Source organism: Nannospalax galili, unplaced genomic scaffold (assembly GCF_000622305.1).
Source record: "Nannospalax galili isolate Female #2095 unplaced genomic scaffold, S.galili_v1.0 scaffold410, whole genome shotgun sequence".
Lineage (NCBI taxonomy): Eukaryota > Metazoa > Chordata > Mammalia > Rodentia > Spalacidae > Nannospalax > Nannospalax galili.
In genome coordinates, this window is record NW_008329143.1 from 542630 (window position 1) to 559919 (window position 17290).

The window sequence follows — 17290 nt, forward strand, 5'->3', positions numbered from 1 at the left end:
TAGTGCCTGCAGGTATGCAAGTGCAGTCATGTTGTACAATGCCCTTGGGAGCCAGAAGAGGGTGTTGAATCCCCTGGAATTGGAAGGGAAGGTTGTTAGCTGCCATGTAGGTGCTGGGAATTGAACCTGGGTCCTTTGCAAGAGCAGTCAGTGCTCTTAACTGTTGAGCCATCTCTCCAGCCCCCTTATGTAATTTTTCTTTTCTTTTTTTTCCCTTTTTGAGACAGTGTCTCCCCGTAGCCCCAGCTAACTTGGAATTGGCTATGTAGACCAGGCTGGCCTTGATCTCAGAGATCTGCCTGCCTCTGCCACCCAAGTGCTGGGATTAAAGGCATGCCCCACCAAGTCTGGCAGTACTTTCTTGATATAAACACGGAAGATGGGTGTCTACCTCTTCACAAACTATTTACTTTAATTGGTTGAGATATCTGTCATTCTTACTTTATTTTCCTTTCAAATTTACAGCCTAAAATGACAAATTGACATTTTTATATATTAACACATTCAACCCTCTTAAAATCTTTTTGAAGTACAGAAACTATTGCTTTATTTTTTATTTTATTTTGCATTGTACTGTATTATTTTATTTTACTTTTGAGAGAGGGGCTCATCTATCCCAGGCTGGCCTCAAACACACTATATAGCCAAGGATGTCCCTGAACTCCTCCCTCCACTTCTGAACTAGGGCTACAGGCCTGAACTGTCAACAACCACCCTAAAGTGATCACTTTATTAAATGTGAAAATTCAGGTACCTAAAGGTCAAATAACTTGCTCACGATCTCACTCTTTATTTGGTATAATTCTAAATACAATCTATACTCTTAAAATGGCTACTTTGTCTCCTTATAATGGTAACAACAATAATAATAATAATAATAATTGTCTGACCATTCTGGCTGAGTAAGGAGAAATTAAAGAGTTTCTTACTATTTTGAATGCCAAATAAAAACATTCCTGAAGTCTGCTGAGATGAGCCCGGAGAATTCTGTAGTTGGTTCATTGCACCTCCTGTGGTGTTGTGAAATAAAGAAGCCTGTGGTTGGGGTGAAGATGTAGCTCCTTGGATTCCAGGCATGTTGTTCTGAGGGGAATACAGAGGAGACTGCTGCATGTCTTGTTGGTTTATACTGGTCTGCAATGCAGACATGGATGCTGGAGAGAGGAAGAGTGTTACTTGCTGCTCTTGAGAACTAGGTGACCCTTGTACCAACTGGATCTGAGGGGAGCTATGGAACAAAGAGGTCTGTGCTGACTCAGACTGGGCAGGACCTGGGTTCTGAAGTGAGGAAACTGTAGGCGGATTCTGAAATTGCATAGGCTGCTGCTCTTGATTCATTGGGGTCATACTACTTTGCTGGCGAAAAATGGACTGGTTCTGTTGCTCTTGATTAGACAAGGGATTTTGGTTTGGGCTGAACATCATGTTTGGTGGTGGCTGCTTTTGAGATGCCATTGTAGCCATGGTATTCTGATTACTGAATAAAATGCTTTGCTGCTGCTGCTGCTGCTGCTGCTGCTGCTGCTGTTGCTGTTGTTGTTGTTGTTGCTGCTGCTGCTGCTGTTGTTCCTGGGATGGAGAGTTACTCTGCATGCCAACTATTGAGTGCTGTGATTGGAAAATTGCTCCTTGCTGGTTCTGAGGCATTGGATTAGGCGGAAGGGAGCCCAGGGACACCTGAGGCTGAAATAAACCTTGCTGAGAGGGTTGTGCCTGCTCTTGGGAAATAATAGGGGTCTGGATGTGTGAGATTGGAGGCTGCTGTGGAAAAGCAGCTTGCTGCTCAGTGTTTGATGCTGACTGAAGTGGAGAAATTGAGTTCTGAGCTGCAAAAAACGAAATCTGTTCTTCTTGGGCTACTGTGTTAGTCTGAAGATTATTCATAGGACTCTGGGAAAGAAATATGTTGGGTGACTGCTGGTCTTGTGGAACTGAAGAGCCCTGTAACACAGCAATGGTACTCTGAGAGTGAAACATTGGAGGCTGCATTTGTTCAGAGGACCCTGTGGAAGTCTGACTGTGGACAATAGGGTTTGGATTATGAAAAATTGAGCCTTGAGTTTCCTGGGAAAGGTTCTGAGCATCAGCAATAGGATTCTGAGGATGAAAGAGCTGAGCCTGTGAATGAGAAGACTGCTGCAAGAAATTCCCAGACTGAAGTGACATTATCTCATTCCCCTGCTGGAACAGACTGTTACCTTGTTGCTGAGTACCACTATTCTGAACACTCATCATACTTTTTGAAGATGAAAAAAGGTTTACTTGGGGTTGACTGTCCCCGCTATGTTGCATTTGGACTATGGTCTGAAAGACACTGTTCTGAATCTGTTTGGCTTGTGTTCCAGTTTCTTCTCCATCTCCCGAACTTGATGTCTGAAACATAGAAGAGCCAGGGGTTGCAACCTGGGGTGTGGAGGTCGTTGAAGTTTCGTTTCCAGAAACTGCAGGGGGAGAAGAAAACAGTTCACACTGCATTTGCATGTCCTCATTGGTAGACAGTGCGCTCATCATGTGAGAAGGCTGCTGGTAGACTGGAGACTGCTGGAGGTTGCCATTTGCTGCAGCAGTGGAAGGAAATAATTCTGACTGAATCTGGGCCGCTGCCTGGCAAATACTCTGCTGCATCTCCATCACCATTGCAGCTGACGGTTCCATCACTTGCTGCTGCTGTTGCTGCTGCTGATTAGACAAGGTGTTTTCAGTCTGAGGATGGACACTTTCAGCCCTTCCGGGTATTAAATTATCTGGTCTGCTGTGGACTGTAGGCTCTGTTGAAGAAAACATCCCAGAGCTTACACTATTTTGAATTTGACTGACTTGTTGGAAAATGTCTGCACTAAGCTGTTCTTGAACATTCTCATTACCATCTGGAGCAGAAAACAAAACAGAAGATAACTGTTGTTGTGCCTCTAAAACCTGTTGAACCAAGTCAACACTTCCACTGCTGCCACCAGCAGAACTGCCAGTAAAACTTCCTGCTTGCAACTGCTGAATAGTGCTCTGGAGCTGACTCACACTGTTCGGTGATGGGAAGATATTTGATGAAATCTGCTGTTGTAATGTCTGTGCTTGTTCTTGGAGCGGAGATTGCTGCTGCTGTTGCGATGCCTCAGTCAACTGTGACAAATTAACCACTGTACCATCTGACTGCAATACTTCTCTAGACTGAGCCTCTCGTGTTTGAAACTGTGTAGCCTGCTGTAGTAGTACATCACTGCCGGGCAGCTGACTAGAGGCAGAGACTGCTGGAAAGGTTCCAGGCTGTGAGATGTCTTGTGTCTGGATGGTTGTCAGAGTCTCTGGGTTGTATGCCTTGGGCTGAAGCTGCTGCTGCTTTTCACTTTCAGAAGGTAAGTGGGAAGATGACGGTGATGAGAAAGACCCATTTCCTGCTATGTTAGAAATATTTTCTAAAGTTTGCGGAGTTGATCCAACTGTCTTTGTAGTCTGAAAGAAAAAAGTTCCAAATAACATGTATAAACATTAAACAATTGCATATGCTACTTAAAAGTCACTTAAAAAAATACATGCTGAATCAACTGTCCATTCTACACTAGCGATTAGAAACGAGTACAAGACTAGGACTCTCTATAACATGGTATCTTACTTTCAGTACTGTAAGGATAATCAAGGAAATAGAAGGGTAATCAGTTATTGATAGGCTTTGTGATAAGAGAACATTAATATATGGTCTGTGTGTAGCCACGTTCAAACACTTCCATTTTGTGATCATCAGTAACATTGCAATGGAGAAAACCAAGTCAAAAGTGGAGGGTTACAGGGCAGGACTGGGGAAGAAAGCACAATCAAATGATTCTACTTTTAAAATGCTAAAATTAATATTTTAATTACATTAATAATTTTGGGGGCAGGGTCTTTCTGTATAGCCAAGCTGGCTTTGAACTCACTCTACTGCCTCAGCTGCCAAGATCAACCTGTGGGACCTTCATTAGTACTCACAGGTATTATCAATTCCTTCTCTTGTCAAAATGTACAAAGTTACTTTGTAAGCAATTTTACTAAAGTATAAAGCACTTACGCTGAAAAGCAAAATTCATTAAGCATAGCCAATGTAAAACAAATGTCAAAAAAGAGGTAAATATAGCAAAAATTCTGTATGTAAGGTAAAGATTTGGGGTACAAGTTAATATACCTCACCTGAAAAATAGGGGAAGATCTTTTCTCTGCTGTTACTTCCATTGGAGTAATGTCTTCAGTCTTAATCATACTGCTTGATATGAGTGGGGTGATCAGGGCATTAGGAAGAGTGCTCACCTTACCTAAGTTACACCCAGTAGTTTTCATTGCTGCACACAGACACACACACAAAAAGAAAGGTTGGAAATCATAAAAACAATCTTTTTTGTTTGAAATAGTGTCTCACTATGTAGTCTAGACTGGCCTCAAACTTGTAAGCTTCCTGCCTAAGCTTCAACTTCCGTCATTTCCTAGTTGGGTGGACTTGACCAAATCACTTAACTTGCTAAGCCCCAGCTTATTAACCTATAAAATAATCTAAAGACATAAAATGGACTTTTTTTTTTCAGTGTTAGGGACTGAACCCAAGGCGTTGTTCATGTAAGACCAGTACTATACCACTGAGGCTAGATCTCTAGCCCCTCACCTTTAAAATGAGACTGTATCAGATTACCTTCATGGTTCCTTGAGGTGCCTAACTCTGGTCACATAGTTACAAACAGTTAGAGACAATTACATGCTCTCAACTACTTCTCCTATTTTCAGTGAAACATCTCATACACAGAGACAGAAAGAATGCACATCAATACTCACCATAGGTCCTAAACATGAACTAGTTATTAAGCAATCTGTTTACACTGAAATCTACAGGTAGTGATGTAGATACTGAAAACCACCTAGAAATATTCCCAAGAAACTGTTAATAGTGTACACTACACATTTATTGTATTTGACTTACATTGCTTTTGTGTGAAAAATACACATAGTGTAGAAAAGCTTACTTTAGGGGGAGAGAGCTTCAAGATGAAATGACACCATCATTTTTGAGTATCAAGATCTAAAAAACCTTAGTGTAATTCATGGCTGTTTTTAAGAATGATTCTTAGCCAGGTGTGGTGGCATACGCCTTTAATCCCAGCACTTGGGAGGCAGGCAGATCTCTGAGAGTTTGTCAGCCTGGTCTACAGCGATTAAGTTGCAGGCCAGCTGGGGTTACCAGGAGACCCTGTCTCAAAAAGACAAAAGTAATAATAATAATAGTAACAACGATCCTTAAAGGATTATTGTCGTAACACAAATTTATAAATTGCCTATGCTGTACCTTGACACTAAACTAAAGTTCTGATTTCAAGAAATCATAAAAATAAGCCATTTGGGCAGGAGAGATGGCTCAGCAGTTAAGAACACTGACTGTTCTTGCAGAAGACCTGGGTTCAAATCCCAACACCCACATGGTAGCTAACAACTGTCTGTAACTCTAGTCCCAGGGGATCTGACAGCTTCTCCTGTCCTCTGCAGGCATTGCATGACACAGGCGCACTTACCTACACACAAGCAATACATGCATAGACATAAAATGATTTTTAAAATATTAAAAATTAAATAAATATTAATAAATAAACATTAAAAAAAAAAGCCATCTGTCAAGGAAAATTCCTGGTTCTGAAGCTATATTCAATTTCTTTTTTTTCTTTTTAAAGCCCGTCACAGCACAGGTGCTATTTCTGTGTTGCCAGTGGAGAAACTAAGTCTTCTGGTGGTTGAAAGGTGCTGAATGTTCGTTTTTTAAAGATGAGGCAGTTGTAGCCAGGCGTGGTGGTGCATGCCTGTAGTCTAGCACTTGGGAGGCAGAGGCAGGTGGGTCTCTGTGAGATCAAGGCCAGCCTGGTCTACACAGTGAGTTCCGGGACAGCTGGGGCTACAGGGAAACCCTGCTTCAAAAAGACCAAAAAAAAAAAAGATCAGGCTGCTGTGAACATTAAAGATCAGTAGTGGGTGCTGGGAATCGAACTTGGGTCCTCTAGAAAAGCAGTATATGCTCTTAGTCACTGAACCATTTCTCCAGTCCCCATTATTTTTGTTTAAAATGACAAACCTGTTGGGCATGGTGGCACATGGCTTTAATCCCAGCCTTGAACTCACAGAGATCCGCCTACCTCTGCCTCCCAAGTGCTGGGACTACAGGCATGCGCCACCACGCCCAGCCAATTTATATTCTTATATATAAGATTTCACGTGGGATTGGGTTGTGTTCCACTCAGTCTGATCCTCTATGAATACAGCATTAATGGATGGACTAGTCAGGCTCACACCTATAATCCCAGGACTTAGGGGGCTGAGACAGGAGGACTGTCAGGCATTCCAAGCCAGCCCCACAAAGTGAGACAAACAAACAAACAGGCTAGACTACAAACATCCCAGATGCATTAATTAATTAGGCATTATTCATCCAATAAATATGAACTTATTTGAATGATTTACAGATTCATCTAATGCAGCTGAATTACTTATCTTTTTAAAAAGTATTTCATTATTTTATGTGTATGAGTATATTGCCTGCATGTATGTAAGTGTATGAGAGTTGTACAATGCTCATGGAGGTCAGAAGAGGGTGTCAGATTTTCTGGAATTAGAGCTACTGATGGTTGATGGTTGTAACGGCTGGGAACTGAACCTGAGTTCTCTTCAAGAGCAGTCAGTGCTCTTAGTTGCTGAGCCATCTCTCCAGCTCCACAATTACTTTTCTAACCTGAGCTAAGTGACCTTAGGCAAATTACTTAACTTCTCTGTAGTTCTGGTTTCCTTTGTTATAAAAACAAGAACAAATCATCAACCTCACTAAGCTTGGAAAATTAAATAACACAATTCCTGAAAAGAGCTCAGCATAGACTATCACCCAACAAACATCTATTACCACTGTTCACAGATCTGTGAATATTCCTTATCAGTTTATTTGCTATTACACAGTTTGTCACTAATGTACTCTGGAAAATGTTCAGAGTCAGAAATTACAACAGCAAGCTATACTGAACTACTGTGTAAGTGAATGGTCAGTTTTACTACTAACAAAAATCTTACTGTACAAGGGGCTGGAGAGATGGCCCAGCGGTTAAGAGAACTGACCGCTCTTACAGAGAGGACCCAGGTTCGATTCCCAGCACCCACATGGCGGCTACGAACCGTCCTTAACTCCAGTTCCAGGGGAATCTGAAGCCCTCTTCTGACGCCCATGGCGTTGCATGACACGGGTACACTCACATACATGCAGGCAATACACTTACACACAAAAAATTTAAAAAAAAAATCTTATTGTACTCAATAAAATTTAAGCTTATTATTCCCCTTGAAAAACACAGATAGACATACAATTTTTTTGTGTGTGTGGTGTTGTTTTATTTTGTTTTCTTGAGAAACATGGTCTCCATGTATCCTCAGCTGGCTTGGAACTCACTATGTAGACTGGACTGGCCTCAATCTCACAGAGATTCATCTGCCTCTGGTTCCAAAGCGCTGGGATTAAAGGAGTAGGCTGCCACACCCAGCATATAAAATTTTTCCTCTACTTTAATTCATAGGAATTTAAGAGCAGGAAAATATAAATAAAATCCAGAATTATAAACTCTGTCATTACTAATCTGTATGTTTTTACATAAAGGCACAAAAGCATTATCACTACATTCTGTAACTCTAGAATTCTCTGAGGACTGAATCTGCCCTACTGTATTACATCATCCTTAATAAAACTCACAAAGCTCCTGCCTCAGACACCTGAGTGCTGGCATTAGAGGAATGAATCATCACACCTGGGTCATCACTGCCTTTTTTTTTTTTTTTTTTTTTTTGAGACAGGGTTTCCTGATAGCCCCAGATGGCCTAGAACTATGTAGACCAGGTTGGCCTTAGATTCACAGAGATCTGCCTGTCTCTGCCTTCCCAATGCTGGGATTGAAGGCACCAGGCCTGTTTCCCTACTCTTTTTAATGGGTGGGGAAGAAAATAAACATGTCAAAAGGAAGAATGAATAGATCTAAATGCAACTTTTTCAAATCTCTAAAGTTCCTATTTCAATCTTTTCAGCCTCAATACCAAGTACTAACCTTATTAGAAGCAAGTTTCATAATCTCGATTTTACATTTTCTTCTGTTTTATACACATAACTTTTAAGGGGCTTGGGTTTTAGTTTATTTATCTTGTGTATGTGCGTGGGTGCCTAAGTGCCACCGGCATGTGTAGAGGTCAGAGGAAAACTCTCCTTCCACTATGTGGGTTCTGGAGCCTGAACCTAGGTCATCAGACTTGGTGGCAAGTGCCTTTATCCACTGAGCCAGGTGGCAGACTTTTAAAGGTTTTTAAATGGAGAAATTTAAAAAATAAGAGAAAAGCAAACAAACTCCTCTACTCTAACATATTGGTTGGTATTTTGAGATAGGGTCTTGTTATGTAGCCCATGCTGGTCTTGAATTCATGAGCTCCTGTCTCATGAGTGCTGTGATTACAAACATGCACCATAGTACCTGGTCCAATATTTGTTTTTTTGGGTTTTTTTTTTTTTTTTTTTTTTGTGTGGAGACAGTGTCTCGTGTGTCTGTGTGTCTGTGTCTGTGTCTGCGTGTCTGTGTGTTTGGGACAGGGTCTCCCTGTAGTCCCAGCATACCTGAACTCACTATGTAGACCAGGCTGGCCTTGAACTCACAGTGATCCGCCTGTCTCTGCTTTCTGAGTGCTGGGACTAAAGGCGTGTGCCACCACACCCGACACAATATTTGTTTTATTTTTTTGAGATGGGGTCTCCCTGTAGCTCCAGCTGGAAGGGAATTCACTTTGAGGATCAGGCTGATCTCAGTCTCACAGAGATCCACCAGCCTCTGTCTCCCAAGTGTTGGGATTAAAAGCATGAGCCACCACACTGGGCCCTAATATGTTTTAAGTATGTCTGTATGCTGAATGAAGGAAAATATCAAATTGAAAAACAAGTCTCTACATTCAATAAAGTTAAACAAATATTTATTTTACAATTTGGAAGATACCTTGCTAAGTGTTACAAATACATCAGAGAAAAACACCATTAGGGTTTGCTAATGAACACAGGATGACCTAAGTACAATTTTTGAGAAGAATCAACTTAGTACCTTTCATGGCCTCTTCAAAAGAACAAGGTCTTGCTGGACTAGATATTTCCTTCTTCACATTTACATTCAAAGCTCCAGCTGCTGCTATTTAAAAAAAAAGTTCATGCACTTAAGTTTATTCATCCTGGAAAAATATGTATCTTGACATTCTTTAGCTGGAGTATTTTCTTATGTCACAGGCTGGATTAGTAGAAATTTGAGGCTGAGGCAAATATTATAACCAGAACTCTGTTCTTTAAAACTTACTCATCTCCAAGAAGGCAGAGCTTATGATCACTTATCGAAACAGAAACTTTTAAGAACCTTCTTGTAACACTCTCCATATTGGTAAGGCAGGAATAGAAGACAATACCGGAAGAGCAGACACTTAGAACTTACCAACTATATCAAGCATCAGTAAGAAAAAAAATGTATCATGTACTCTTATAAATTAATGAAAAAGAACCAACTCCAAAACATTAGTCAATCAACATTTAAGCTAAACTAAAACAGCCATGAACACACTCTATCTACGGCATTATTCTTTCAGTAAAACTTTGAAAAAGAATCTTTGTTAGCATGAATAGAGAACTGCAAGACTACCATAGCAATTAAATCTTCTATGACAACTTTAAATTTAATATGCTTATGAACAGAGATCACCTTCCTTCCTTCCTGTCTGTCTGTCCATCCATCCATCCATCCATCCATCCACCCATCTATCTATTTTGGAGACAGGGTCTCACTATGTACTCCCAGCTGGCCTGGAATTCAAGATCAGACTGGCTTCAATCTCATAGAGATCCTCCTCCCGACTCTGCCTTAGGTATGCTGTAATTAAAGGCATGTGCCACCATACCCAGCAAACAGAAATCATTTCTAAATGATCATGTTAAATTGCAAATGAATAGGTGCTGCTTCAGATGTGCATGCTAGGGTTATGTTTTCATGAGTTTGAATTCTTTAGTGTGTATGCGTGTGCGCACACACATGTGCATGTGAAGGCCAGAGGTTGACGTTGGGTATCTTTCTCAATTTTTATTTTTTTAATTATTTTTAAAAATTACTTATATAGTATGTATATATGTAAGTGGGTACAAATATGTTAGTCATCCATGCAGACGTCAGAGGACAATCTGCGAGAATTGATTCTCTCCTTCCACCATGTAGGTTCCAGGTATTGCATTCGCGTCCTCAGGCTTGGTAGCAAGCACCCCTACCCTTTGGAGCCATCTTGCCAGCTCCTCCACCTCATTTTTTGAGACATGGTGTCTAATTGAACTAGAAGCTCATGAGTTTGGCTAGACTAACTGGCCAGTAAGCCTCAGAGATCTTCCTGCTTCCACCTCTCTAGTGCTAGAATTACAGGCACACACCACCACGCCCAGCTTTAAAAAAGTTTTGTTAGTGGGGCATGGTAGCGCATGCCTTTAATCCCAGCACTTGCAAGGCAGAGGCAGGCAGATCTCTGTGAGATCGGGGTCAGCCTGGTCTACAGGGAGACCCTGTCTCAAAAAGACCAAAAAGAAAATTATTTTGTTATATTTATTTTTATTTTATGTGTATGAGTGTTTTGCCTGCATGTATTTAAGTGCACTCATGTATGTAATGCCTGTGGAGGCTAGAAGAGGGAGTCAGAGCCCATAGAGCTGGAGTTACAGATGGTTTTTAGCCACTATGTGGGTGCTGGAACTGACATGGAATCCTGTGCTGCTCTTGAAGCCAAGTACTCATAACCCTTGAGTTATCTTTCCCCATTCCCTCAGAAAAATGTTTTATTTTGCACCCAGTTTTTTTTTTTCAATGTGGGTGCTGGAGACTGAAGTCATGGGGTTTTGGGTTTTTTTGTCTTTTTGAGACAGGGTCACCCTGCAGCCCTAGCTGGCCTGGAACTCCCTATGAAGACCAGGCTAGTCTTGATCTCACAGAGGTCTGCCTGCTAGGAGTAAAGGTGTGTGTCTCCACACCCATACCAGCCCCTAATTTTTTTTTTTTTTTGGTTTTTTTGAGGTCTCCCTGTAGCCCCAGCAGTACTGGAACTCACTAAGTAGACCAGGCTGGCCTTGAACTCACAGAGACCCACCTGCCTCTGCCTCCCGAGTGCTGGGATTAAAGGCATGTGCCACCACGCCCGGCTCAGCCCCTAATTTTTTAAAATTCCTTTTTCTGAGTGTGTATTTATGTATGCGCATGTATGTGGAAGTCAGAGGTCAACCTCAAGAACCATCTATCTTGTTTATTAAGACAAAGTTTCTCATGGCCTAGAGCTTGCTAATTAGAGTAGGCTGGCTGGCCAGCATACCTCAGGGATTCTCACTCTGCAGCCCTGGAACTTGTTATGTATACCAGGCTGGCCTCAATCTCACAAAGATCTACCTGGGTGTTGTTCTTTGTTTTTCTCTTTTTAAAACATTTTTAAAATTTATTATTTTCTTTTTATGTGTATGAGTGTATTACCTGCATGTGTGTAAGTGTACCCATGTTGTGAAATGCCCATGGAGGACAGGTGTCAGATCCCCTGGAACTGGAGTTCTGGATGGTTGTTAGCTGCCATGTGGGTGCTGGGAATTGAACCCAGGTGCTCTGCCAGAGCAGCCAGTGCTCTTAACCACTGAGCCACCTCTCCAGCCCCCTTTGTTTTTCCCTTAACATGGGTTCTGGGAATCAAACTTGGGTCCTCATGTTTGCATAGCAAGCATTTTACAGACTAAGCTATCTCTCAAGCCTGTTAATTAAAAAATTATTACACTTATTTATTGTGTGTGTATGTGTGCACATGCAATGACAAGCATGTGGAAGTCAGAAGACAACTTGTGGGAATCAATTTTCTCTTCTATCACATGGGTCCTGGAGATCAAACTCAGGTCATCAAGTTTGGCTGTGGGCACTTTACTCATGGAGCAATCCTATTGGCCCCAGGGTGTTCATTTTATTTAAAATACATTCTAATTTAAATTTGTCAAGCTTTTTTGTTGTTGTTGAGATGGGGGTCTCTTTATGTAATTCAGGTTGACCTCAAACTGGCAATCCTAATGTCTCAGGCCCTGAGTGCTGGGATTACAAACTGGAATTACCTAGTCTGACTTTCAGTGCATTAAATTTTTAAAATTTATTAGTTTCTGGGGAGGGAGAGTGCACACACTATGGCATGTGTGTGGTCAAAACATAACCTTGGGGAGTCAGGTTGCCAGCTTGTGCCTTTACCTGCTGAGTCATCTCATTGACCCTCGATGTATTTATTTTACATTCATAAATAAATATATCCAAAAAGGGATTTGAATTGATTTACTTTTAATATACTATTCCTGCAAGGCATGGTGGTGCATGCCTGAGGCAAGCGGATTTCTGTAAGTTCAAGGTCAGCCTAGTCTACACAGCAAGTTCTAGGCTGCTGGGGCTACAGGGAGATGCTATCTCAACAACAAAAAAGATTATTCCTCATGACAATATCAAAATATAATCTCTAAATGAGTAAAAGATAAGATTGTATACAACTCCTAAAAATGAATTAAAAATTTATTTGAGTAGAACCTAAATAGCAGGTTCAACAAATTACTTATAGGAAATTAATAAAAAGAAATACATTTAAAAATTCTATGTATGGCATTAAATCTAACAATTAAGATTTAAAGAGCAAAAACTAATCTTTGAAAACATTTAAATTTCGACTTTTAAATTATTAGAAATTTTCAGCACTGTGGCTAGATCACCTAGGGTCTCATCATGCTAGGCAAGCATTCTACCATTGAGCTATGGCCTCAACCCTCTTTTTACTTATTTTGAGACAGGATCTCCCTAAATTGCATAAGCTGCCCTTGAACTTACTGTCCTCCTGTCTCAGCCTTCCAAGTAGCTGAAATTACAGGTCTGTGTCACCATGCCTGGCCAATAATTTGTTTTCAAAACAGCAAAAAATTATAAGAATAAGTATTATAATACCATTTCTATAGGAATCAGCAATGCAGAGCCACAGTAAAGGATGTCTAATGTGCTTTCTGTGTCTGCATAGACTGATGTTAAAAAACAAAAAAATTAAGCTGTTTTAATAGTTCAGCAAAGTTTAGCTATACAAAGTTAGCTATACACATGTGATACATGATTTAGAGCCACACAGCCCCCAAGAGTGTTAGAAGTGCTTATGTCTGGCAGTGTGCACAGCCTGACACTTAAAATCCTATTGCCTCAGCCTCCACAAACATGATGAAATCGTGCCTGGATTCCCCAACCCCTGTGTATGTGTGTGTAAGACTCTGTATGAGTGACACGTGTGTAGGTCAGTGGACAACTTCAGATGTCTTTCCTCAGTAGTCATCGACCTTGTTTTTTTAAGACAGGGTCTCTCACTGACCTGGAGCTCGCCAAATAAGCTAGGCTGGCTGGCCAGCAGGCTCCAGGGATTCTCCTGTCTATGCCTCCTCAGAGCTGGGATCACAAGCATGTGTCTGGCTTTTTATGAAGGTTCTGGGATCAACTCAGGTCCTTAGGTTTGTGAGGCAAGCACTTTTCTGACTGAGCCATCTCCCTAGCCCTCCCCTGATTTTTTGATGCAAGAACATTTCTTTCCCTATCATTGTTCTTCACCTTTTATCTCATGGGATCCTCAACTATTTGGGAATAACAATACAAATAAACTGCAGTTGTAGAACTGCTAATTCCAAAATAGTCTTCATATTAGGATGAACTAAATAATAGTAACTATAGCAGAAACCAAGCCTTAGTCACTACAACCTGCCAATAGTTTTCATTTCCAAAACAAAATGTTCTTCCAACTTCTGTTAGAAGGTTTCTTCTTCTTCTTCTTTTTTTTTTTTTTTTTTTTTTGTTTTTTTTGTTTTGGTCTTTTTGAGCTCTCACAAAGATTGGCCTGCCTCTGCCTCCATGCCCAGCAGAAGAAGGCTTCTTTAGTTATTTAGGGAACCAAGCAAAATAGGCAAATAACTTGTAAGTTACTTTTTGGCTAAATAACATTTTAATTGCTCTTATTGCTCTGATTTCTAAACCATTAAATACTTAAAATTATATTTAAAATTCACAGTCTGATAATTTTGATGTTGTCACTTGTCATTCCAAGTTTTTCTCTTACCTGTCTCAAAATGCACAAGAGGGCAGGGTCAAGATGAGTAGTCAGGCATATGGTTAGTATATTTAAGGCCCTGGGATCAATCCCAATACTACCAGAAAGAAAGACCCCATACACCAGCCAAACTAAACTACTAGCCATTTCCCGGTCAGTTTCATCTTTCTGCATTTAAAAGATATATAATCCAGGCCAGCTGTGGCTACAGGGAGACTTTGTCTCAAAAAGACCAAAAACAACAACAACAACAACAACAAAAACCACAGGAAGGCAAGACATACCCAGACACAACCATCTCACCACTGGGGCTGTGCTGCCTCCTGACCAGCCAGGCCTGGACCCTGAAGAGTCATGAGGTCATGTAGTCAATGCCTGGACTGGACCCTTCAACTACCTGTGGTCCTACTGTCTACAGAGAATCCTTCTATGCCTCCTGCTGCTCTCCAAGACAGATGTGTCCTTGCTTTGGACTGTGTTACTGAATATGTTAAAGCTGTAATGAAATGCTTCTTCTAATCATGTGGTTATTAAATTAAAAAAAAAAAAAAAAAAAGACACACAATGAATAATCAATTTCCCTAAAGAGTAGCCTGTGATTAACGCTGGGGTGTCTGACCTCAGAGCATTGATAGTTTTCTTTTATTAGAGAATAAGGTAGAAATGATTGTTAGTATAAGTAATATTTGATGGGTGTCTTTAAAAAGTATTATTATTTTTTAGACAAGGTCTCATTCTGTAGCCCTTGCTGGCCTAGAACTTGATATGTAGACCAGGCTGGCCTCAAACTCACAAGAGATCCACCTGTCTTTGCCTCCTTAGTGCTGGGATTAAAGGTGTATTGTCTTTTAAAGAAATACTGGTCATTGCCAAATCAAATTGGTATGAATTCATGTTAATTTGCAAGTATTTCTTTTTGTTTGGTTGGACTTCCTCAAACTTCTTCAAATAACTAGAAACTATTTTAGCTGAGAATTTTTTGTTTTGACATACCTGGGTCTGGAGTGTAAGTGAATGGCTGAACATCATGAGATCTACCAGCATTGGTCACAACATATATTCCCACCGATACAGGCACAGTTATAAGTTGGTCATGATATGGAGGAACCTTCACAATAAGATGGTTCTATTTAAAGAAAAGCACAAAGAGTCAGAAAGGAAACAGTATTCAAACTAAAAACAAACAGATAGACAAAAAGCAATTTAAGTACACTTCCTGTTAGCTCTATAGTCTTAAAAAGTCTGATTATGAGCTGGGCATGGTATCGCACGCCTTTAATCCCAGCACTCAGGAGGCAGAGGCTGGCGGATCTCAAGGCCAGCCTGGTCTATATAGTGAGTTCCAGGGGAGCTAGGGCTATAGGTGACCCTTTCTCAAAATGACCAAAAAAAAAAAGAAAAGAAAGTCTGATTATGCTGACATGGTGATGCATGCCTTTAATCCCAGCACTTAAGAGGCAGGTGGATCTACATAATGAGTTCCAGGCCAGCTGAGGTGACAGGGAGACTCAGTTTCAAAAAAGTCTGATTAGAAAAAAATATGCATTTGATTTTAATTAACTAATAAATTAAAATTTTCAAGACAGGGTTTTGCTATGGAGCCCAGACTGGCCTCAAACCCCAGATCATCCAGCTTCATTCAGGCTCCCACGTGCTGGGTTTATAGTGCCATTATGCCAAGCAAAATATACATTACCTAAAGTTCAGGCTGATAGGCACTAGGTCATTAATCTTACTAGTTTGTTTAAAGGTAAAGCCTGAATGTTTTACAACAGATTATAAGATCCCTCTTCTGTCAACTTCCTCTCATTCCCATTCTCCCCATGGCTTAACACACTGTAGCTACCCCTGACCTCAGTTTACCCTTTTAAATTCAAAACTCAATTTTTCTTGTATTTGCTATTCCTCCAACTGTAATATTCTTCCTTCATATCCTCAAATGGGAAGCTCCTCACCAATCTTCAGGTCTTACACACAAATGTTCCACTCTTAGAGAAGTCTCCCCTGACCACTCTATTTGAAGAAGTACCCTTCTCCAACCTGATCACCTTTATTTTCACCACTTGAAATTATTAACGGATTGCTTTTTATTTTTGTCTTTTTGAGACAGGGTCGTCCTGTAGCCCCATCTATCCTGGAACTCACTATGTAGACCAGGGTGGCCTTGAACTCACAGAGATCCACCTGCCTCTGACTCCTGAGTGCTGGGATTAAAGACATACGCCACCATGCCTAGCTTGCTTTTTGTCTCTTTACAATCACAAAAATATAAGATCCCTGAGGATCCAGGCTGTTCTGTCCCACACTTTGTCAAGAATAGTACCATAAGCTAGGCGTAATGGCTCAGGCCTTTAGTCCCAACACTCAAGAGGCAGAGGCAGGCAGATCTCTCTGAGTTCAAAGCCAGCCTGATCTAATGAGTTCCACATAATCCCATCTCAAAAAGACGAAAAGAAAAAAAAAAAGACCATGAACAAAATGTACTCAGATGCCATTGGAGCCATCTCACCAGTTGGCTTGAAGTCTAGACTCTCCTACCTCAGCCTTCTAATGCTGGGTTTTACAGGTGTGTGTCACCACGCCTAGCTCCAAAGTTTTGTTTATAATAGAAACCTTTCTTTTCTCTAATATTAATTTCTGAGTTTCTTTTCCCATTTAATATCTCTAGGATCAATTATCTAGGATTCTAGTTCTAATTCTACGGTAAGAAAATGTTTTCTAGAAAGGTACTTAATTCTCTGAAAAAGATAAAAAGTTTAAAATGAAAACCACAGCATCAATGACAGATCATATTATGAATCAATTTCTTTATATACTTTTCTGCAAAAAGTCTAAGAGTAGGCCTCAAAGATGGCTTGCAGAGCAAAAACACTTGCTGTGAGTCTGATAACCAGAGTTCAATTCCTGAAACCCATATAAAGGTGGAAGAGGAGAACTAACTCCAGAGTTGCCCTCTGACCTCCATACACATATATCATATCACAATAGTAATAAATAAAATTTAAAAGTTACCCTCCAAGATCTCTAGATATAGTCACCAAAGAAGGATATAATTTCTTTCCATTTTACCATGCTTTTCGTGATTCTTCTCTCTTCTTATTACTCAACCAAAAGTGCCCTAAAAAGTGCT

General features: G+C 40.5%; 1 protein-coding gene across 15 annotated transcripts in view; it reads right to left on the bottom strand.

The window, feature by feature from the left end:
* Nfat5 (nuclear factor of activated T cells 5) overlaps positions 1 to 17290 on the bottom strand; it is a 113540-nt gene that overhangs the window by 12508 nt on the left and 83742 nt on the right. For 9 of the 15 annotated variants that reach the window (XM_029563805.1, XM_029563793.1, XM_029563817.1 and 6 more), the window contains 4 exons: positions 15154 to 15286; positions 9108 to 9191; positions 4159 to 4307; positions 930 to 3447 (listed from right to left, as the gene is read on the bottom strand). In XM_029563805.1, coding sequence (XP_029419665.1) covers positions 930 to 3447; positions 4159 to 4307; positions 9108 to 9191; positions 15154 to 15286 — 2884 coding nt within the window. The remainder of the gene's footprint in view (positions 1 to 929; positions 3448 to 4158; positions 4308 to 9107; positions 9192 to 15153; positions 15287 to 17290) is intronic. The other 6 variants (XM_029563794.1, XM_029563810.1, XM_017798322.2 and 3 more) reach the window with 1 other exon arrangement.